This window comes from Pseudophryne corroboree, chromosome 2, assembly GCF_028390025.1.
Source record: "Pseudophryne corroboree isolate aPseCor3 chromosome 2, aPseCor3.hap2, whole genome shotgun sequence".
In the NCBI taxonomy this organism is placed as follows: Eukaryota; Metazoa; Chordata; class Amphibia; order Anura; family Myobatrachidae; genus Pseudophryne; species Pseudophryne corroboree.
The window spans coordinates 625358612-625366604 of NC_086445.1; the positions used below are offsets into that span (position 1 = coordinate 625358612).

At 39.2% G+C, this 7993-nt stretch overlaps 1 protein-coding gene across 1 annotated transcript in view; it reads left to right on the plus strand.

The window, feature by feature from the left end:
• HNF1B (HNF1 homeobox B) overlaps positions 1-3711 on the plus strand; it is a 155120-nt gene extending 151409 nt beyond the window's left edge. The window contains exon 9 of the mRNA XM_063954842.1: positions 217-3711. Coding sequence (XP_063810912.1) covers positions 217-237 — 21 coding nt within the window. The 3' untranslated portion in view covers positions 238-3711. The remainder of the gene's footprint in view (positions 1-216) is intronic.
• Positions 3712-7993: the final 4282 nt, after the last annotated feature.

The following is a 7993-nucleotide window of genomic DNA, read 5'->3' on the forward strand; positions in this document are numbered from 1 at the left end:
TGCTGGTTGTCATGTTGTATTCTTCTTCAAGTTTACCTATGTACCTTCGTACTGTCACTATATATACATTGAAGGGCAAGTCCATATTTCATGGCCAAGTAGCACTGTAATAAAATTAATTTGCTGTGCCATAAAATCATATGGCTAAATTAGGGTCATTTATCATAATCAAATCCAGTTTCAGAAAGTTCATATTTTCTTCTTTCTTCTTTGCAGTGTCCTTTGCAAGCCTGGTGATATCCGCCTGAACTTACCTTCCTTTGTATAGAAACATGAACAGTTTTTCACAACATCTCAGGGTAACATCTAGGACTTTCAGATGTTGCCAGGAGGAATTGACTGGAGATCAACTTCAGCTCCTGGCTGCTAAAGACCTGAGGGCCAGAGTCTCTGATCAAGGTGGATACGTGTTAGGATGGATATTGTGATCGCCAGTATAATACTTGGTTTTCAGTCTCCATCCCAGGTGATTTCAAGACCTGAGGGCCAGAGTCTCTGATCAAGGTGGATACGTGTTAGGATGGATATTGTGATCGCCAGTATAATACTTGGTTTTCAGTCTCCATCCCAGGTGATTTCAAGACCTGAGTATTTTCCTTCAAACTCGTGCCCTAGACATGACATGGAGATGGAGTGTGATAAAATGCAATAACTTATTTGTGAGAGGAACCCATGAGGTACACAGACTGCTGCTGGAACAGTGCCATGAAAACTGGAAAATCAGGAGCCCAAAATGTACACAAAGCTGAACTGAGCCATTGTAAATGTTGGGATAAAAAAGTGAATGATTGCCGTAGACGTTCATCTGTTGAATAGCTGTAAATTGTAAACAAAGTGCAATTATTTTGTATATAATGCATAAATATGTTTGAGCTTGTTTAAAGGGAAAGGTCAAATATCTGTAGAAATAAATAAATAAACCTTTGATCAATATGCATACAGCCATGGGATGAATTTGCAGTGTTGCACAAAACTACGTTGTGTACTGCATTTAATGCAGTCCATGACTTGCTGTTATCATTGGAGCCTATATGTGACCAAAGGCTTCTTAGCAGACTTCTGCTGTTGCCATAGGAGTCAGCTCTGTAGTTGCTTGAGTACTCCTACTATTTGTGTTGCCTCTGCCACTAAACAGGCGTATCCATAGCATATTTCAGTCTTATGGGGTTACAATCTTTTTTAAAAGTTGGCTCCTATGGCTGATTTACCTGTGTAATGAAATGTTTGCTTGGTTGGACGTTTTTCTAGGTTAAATGGACACTGAAGAGGAAAACATAACAAAATGTGGCAGACACATATGTACAATCTGAATAGAAGGGGCTTGCCAGCTTATAGCATGTTAAAGAACAATAGCTTGTAACTAATCGGTGACAATCTCTATACATCATGTTGGTCAACAATGCAATACTGATGTTCCTATATTCAATCCTTAATTTTATTAACTTTTATCACTGTTATATCACTGCCTTAACATTATTCATTATATAAACTAATGTCATTATAAAAAAAATCAAATAAAAAGGAAATGAACATTCAGTAGATGGTACCCATAGCCCAGAGCTGCTGGGAGCCTGTCCAAAGTTCAGGTCACTATATCAAAGTCTTCTCCCATAGGTAGGTAGTAATTGAACGTAACTGTAATTAATGGATAACATACATTAAAATAGGTTAACATCTGTGTTTGATGTTTTGGATTGCAATACGATGCAATCAAAAACTGGATCTTGTACTTTAATATGAATCGCCCAATAAAAAATAGGTTAACATCATCTTTACATATCTGTCATTTATGTACAGAAATATCTGATTGATGTGCCGAAATACAATCTTCTGATATTTATATTGTTTCTTCATCTTTCAAGGCAATAATAAGACAGATCTTATGGTGCCCATACACTTGTGAGATAATCGGTGCTAACCTTCTATTTCGACCGCATCTGTGAGAGAAATCAAAGGATTGTATGCACATTTTAGGTACCTTTTGACGCGATGCGCGGGCACGCCGGTTGAATCTCACGTCTCAAGATAGTATGTGCTGCACTTAATATTTATCGAATCGCAGTGCGAACGCATGTGTTTTAAAAACATGCTATATATCGCACTGCGATATGCGATGGGCACCCGCTGGGAGCGGATGGAGGCTGCTCACACTCGGTGGTGACATGCCCATCACATGATTAACATGCGATCTATCACATGATCGCATGGTAATCACTTTGGCAGTTCAGGTGCAATTTCATCGCACCGGCACCCCGCGATGTCGCGTCGCGGGGCATCACACAAGTGTATGGGCACCATTACTCTTTTTAAGCAGCAGTTTATAAGTAGCTAGGTAAATAGTGGAGTCCATAGGTCAAACCGAATGACTGTCCCTTAACTTTTCAAATCAAAAGAAACACACTATGGAAATTAACTATATAAAATATTAAAAGGTAATATTTAAAGTTAACTAAATGTATTATTTTTGAATATTTTTGTGGTGACTTTCCTCCTTTACACCACTAGTGATCTAGCTGCCTGTCTATAAACTCCAGCTGAGCTCTGCTAAATCCAAATGACCAAGTGAGTCCATCTATTCATTTGTTACCAGTATTCACTTGAAGCAGGAATGGAAATGAAATATGATACAATATTTAGATCCAGCACCTGTCATGTACTTCATTAGGGTACCTTATGATGGAACATTTTTGTATTTAAAAAGCAATTATACTTACAAATGACTCCTATATTTGTACAGTACATACCTGGCCTCCTGGCCTAAATTATGAGAAACACTTTTATCTTTCTGTGTAACTAACCTTTCAAACTGTCATACAGTGTTATCCCAATGATTCTCTATTTATGTTAACTATTTCTGTTCTAATTTATGTATAGAGTAGAACAGACATAGTTAATTTCATGTTGCCCAATTAATAGCAAATGTTAGGTTCATTTATTTATTCACACTACAGTTGAGGACAGACGTGAGTTTGTCATGTGACCCCCAAGCTCTCTCGCCTCATTGAACAAACTAGTATCTTTTTTACTGTTGTCTTTGGAAGATTGGAAGTCTATACTGACCATCAAATTAGTAAATTGGAGCAAAGGTCAACGAGAAAGGGAAGGAAAAAAACAAACATCTCTACATCACTGGGCAAAGACGGAACTAAGATGTAGGATGTTTACAGTTGCCTTTTTTCTACTAGTAATCAAACACACAGAAGAGAGAAAAAATAATACAGCTATGTCATTTCATTTATAAACAGTATTAACATCTCCTTATGATTTAACAGTGCATTTATAACTGTACAACATACATACAGTGTATTTTTATGTTTATTTTAAAAAAGGATCATTTGACAATGTTTTATATGCAACAGTATTAATTTACATTTGGTCTTTTGTTTCATTGTAATGTTTTAAACAATATTTGTATCCAATGATGCGTCAAACACAATGTTCACACTGGACAAATTCTTCCCACTACAGATTTTTTGGCGAAAATGTTTTCTCACCTGTGCTAAAAATGTAAAGAACAAGTTGAGAAAGTATCAGCCCACCACAATTACTGCCAAAGATCCTGTCCTCTATAGGGAAGGAAGATTTCACTTGATGATTTCATGTAATATATTATTTGTTTGTAAGAAATTGAAGCCAATCTTTTTGTAATCATATTTATATTTGTTGTAAAGTCAATTTTTCAAGTAAACCAGAAAGATGTATAAAATACTATGTGTTGCCTTGTCTTTAAGCATATGTTGTTTTTATTATAATCGCCAATATCTATGAACATATACATTAAGTTTAGATATAGGTCAGTTTAGATATTTTCACAAATATTGCATATTTGATTGAATAGAAAATAAACAAAATCAGTTTATTTAATAACATCTAGTTACCACCGGGGGCCTAACTATTGTGTGTTTGGGGGATGCCATTGCTTTGTGTTTTCATAATGTGATCTGGGGCTACTGTGCGGTATAATGCAAACTGGGATAGTACAATGTATGATAATATAAACTGGTGGAATTAGTGTGGCATAATGTGTACTGAGGGCATTGAGTTGCAAAATGTGAACTGGGTGCACTACAGTGTGGCATAATATGAACATGGATACTGTGTGCTATAATGTGAACTAGGGCACTGTTATGAGGCATTACATGAAGTAGGGTACTGCTATGGGGCATAAAATGAACAACTTCTGTGGAGAGGTGCAGAATTACAACCTTTTCAGATCTTTCTAACAAATAGGCATTTAGGGGTACTATATGTTTACTAAAGGTCGATTTGCATTGATTTAAAATTGCTAGAAATCAATGAAAAAATTACCTTTAGTAAATATAACCCTTATGCCGTGTACACACTAGAGCGATGTCGGCACAATATGCCGTTTAATAATGACATTTTGCCTACATCGCTCAGTGTGTAAGCATTTGGGTGTGCTCCCGCGGTTGCTAGCGAAGGACACTTGGATGTATGTTCTGCACATAAAACCAAGTGTTGTCGCTAGTGTCCTGTAGTATGCTAATGAAGGACGGAACATGTTTGTTACGACCGTCATTAGTATCGCCCCAGTGTGTACACAATCTGGGCTGAAGGGGATTTGTTCTGACATCGGAATGAATCCAGTGTGTACCCGGCATTAGTGTTTTATTTGGAAGAGAGTCCATACTGCTGAATGACTTGAGAAGCAAAGAGGTTTGCAGCAGTTGCAAAGAGGTTTGCAGCAGTAATTCCGAGTTGTTCGCTCGTTGCCGATTTTCGCTATGCTGCGATTTGTTGCTAAATGCGCATGCGCATTGAACGCAGGGCGCATGCGCTTAGTTATTTAACTAAAAACTTGGCAGTTTTGCTGTTGTTCGTGCGGCGCTTTTCAGTCGCACTGCTGATCGGTGAGTGATTGACAGGAAAGGGGCGTTTCTGGGTGGTAACTGAGCGTTTTCCGGGAGTGTGCTAAAAAACGCAGGCATGTCAGGGAAAAACGCAGGAGTGGCTGGAGAAACCGGGGAGTGGCTGGCCGAACGCAGGGCGTGTTTGTGACGTCAATCCAGGAACTAAATGGACCGAGGTGATCGCAATCTAGGAGTAGGTCTGGGGCTACTCAGAAACTGCAAGAAAAAATTTAGTAGCAATTCTGCTACTCTTTCATTCGCTATTCTGCTAAGCTAAGATACACTCCCAGAGGGCGGCGGCCTAGCATTTGCAATGCTGCTAAAAGCAGCTAGCGAGCGAACAACTCGGAATGAGGGCCTATGACAACACTCAAATTCGCATAGAAAGACATTTGTTTTAATTATTTGCCCAGGGCTGGCTCTACCATTAGTTAGCTTTAAGTGGCGCCGACAACTGGAGGGCACCACTGAATTCATCCAGCAAGAATACTGAAGGATTTCTCTGTATGCGGGTCAGTAATGAACGTACAGATGTGGGAATGGAACACCATAAGCAGCATACAAATATATGTATGTCTGTGCGTATACACATGTAATTTAAGGGATATTGGCATCCCAGCATTCAGAATGCTGACGCCGGAATCCCGACAGTCGGCATCCTGAATTTTAGTATGCTGGGGAGGGTTAGGTTGTAGAGAGTGTAAAAATTAAAGAAATACGTAAGTGCGCAGTCAACAGCAGCTGGTAGGAGGATGGTCAAGTCCTCCAATAATAAAGAAACTGTTTTCCTAGGTTGTGGAGAGGTAAATACAATAAAGTGCAGTGTACATTGGCGCTCATACCATAAGATGAATGACTGATAATGAGGATAAAAAATCAAATACATTTATTATAACAAAAAATCAATTTTGGATTCATGCATGATATTGCACTGATTAAAACATGAGGATAGAGACCTGCAGACAATGTCTGAAGCAAAGTGACTGTGCATAGAGGGAGTGTGAATCTCTCACCGTGTCATGGCCCTGCGGTGGGCTAGCTTTCAAGAAAGCAATTTGCGGTCCAGAGCTGATGCTGCCCGGCACCACCGCACAGGGCTTGGATCAGCAAAGTGTGTCCCTGACGAGTCAATGCTCCACTGGTTCTGCTGTAGTATATTCTCGTTGACAACGCGTTTCGGTAGGTATGTCCTACCTTTTTCAAGTCAGTAATGGTTCTGTTGTAAACTGTTAGGGTTTTTATACCCATTACCCTAATTTCCATTAATGTCACCTGTGTCCTGAAGGCGGAACAATGTTTCTCCGGCATGTGTGGCCGGAAGTGACGCACCATGCGTTCCAGCGCATACCGGAAGTTGGTATGGCGTGCGTTCCATGTTACTCCGGCTTTGTATTTCCGGAAGTTCCGCGTCTTGCGTTCCAGCGATACCCGGAAGTTGACATCGCAGGCGTTCTATTCGTTCTGGGAGTGAAATTTTAGATTGAAAATCCACCACGATCATGATGCTTTTTATTTATACATATCCCAAAACGGAGGTTGTAAACGAACTGCCTGTGGTGAATGGTTCTGTTTCCAAACTGACACCATCATAGAAGAGTCCTCATCCTCCATCTTTGTTATGGGAACGGACCCGCCATTTTCCAATTCTTAAGATTCCAAATCTAATTCCAAAATACTTTTATTTATCTTCCGGAGAATAGCCCACTCTGACCAAGCTCAGTGGTACTTCGTATTCCCACTAGTCCTTCCCTAATACCCGAGTGGGTTTACTCCATTATTCACGGTATTTAATATGGAATTTCGTGATCATGCAGGAAATGACATGTAAGAGCAAAAGATAAAAAGAGAAAAATTAAAACAAGAGATTAAACCACTGTATAAGAATAAAAGATTAATCTAAAAACCACTTCAGTTCAAAATCAGAGTTATGACCATTGGGTTTCAAGGAATTGAGATCAAATATCCAGCGCATCTCACTCTGCGCCAAGCGTTTTTCAAGATCCCTGTTTCTCCAATTAGTTTTTATTTGCTGGATGCCTAAATACCTAATTATATTTCCCTCACATTTTTTGTGTACTTTGCCAAAGTGTTCTGAAAAAGGGTGACTCTCCAGGCCTTTGCGGATGTTGTAGATATGTTCCGCCATTCTAGTTTTTAAAGGCCTGGAGGTTTTGCCCACATATAAAAGCCCACATTTGCATTCAAGGAAGTAGATTACGTTCCTTGAATTACATGTAACGAAATCTCTGATTTTGTGTTTTTTTCCATTCACTATAAAATCAGTTGTTTTCCGTGGGAGATCTTTTTTATATGTGGTTCGACACATTAGGCATGCTCCACACCTGTGGAAACCCTGATTGCATGTCCTAACCAGGGATTTGTCTGGTAAGCTACTTTTCACCAGACAATCCTTGAGGGATTTTGCTTTTTTATAAATAAACATAGGTTTGTTGGGAAGGATTTTTCCAATAACCGGGTCATCCTGTAGGATCCTCCAATTTTGTTTGAAAATTCGTTCGATTCTTCTGTGATGCGCTCCGTATTTGGTTACAAAAGCCCATTCATAGGGGTTGTCTCTTGTTTCCTTTGGCATTTTTTCTAGTAGTAATGTATTCCTATCTATTTGGGTTACTTGTTCTTCTGCCTTCTCTAGGATAGATTCAGAGTATCCCTTTTCACGAAAGCGGTCTCCCATCTCTTTTAATTGAATGCCTAGTATTTCAGGATCCGAGCAATTTCTTTTAAGCCGTTTGTATTGCCCAACTGGGATGTTTTCTAACCACTTATGGTGGTGCTCACTGTCAATATTAATATAGGCGTTGGAGTCCGTCGGTTTTCGATGGGTAGATGTGCAAATACGATTTCCTTGATTATAAATTTTAAGATCTAAAAAAACTAACTCATTCCTACTCTGAGTAAAAGTGAGGTGAATATTAAAATTGTTTTGATTCAATGATTCTAAAAAGGGGGATAGACTTACGTCTGTACCCTTCCAAATGAATAAAATATCGTCTATGAATCTCCACCATGCCACCAGGTTCACCCCCGTCGTTCTCATGGTATCTATTGTTTGCATCTCCCAATAGGCCATGTACAGATTTGCATAGCTAGGGGCGAACCTG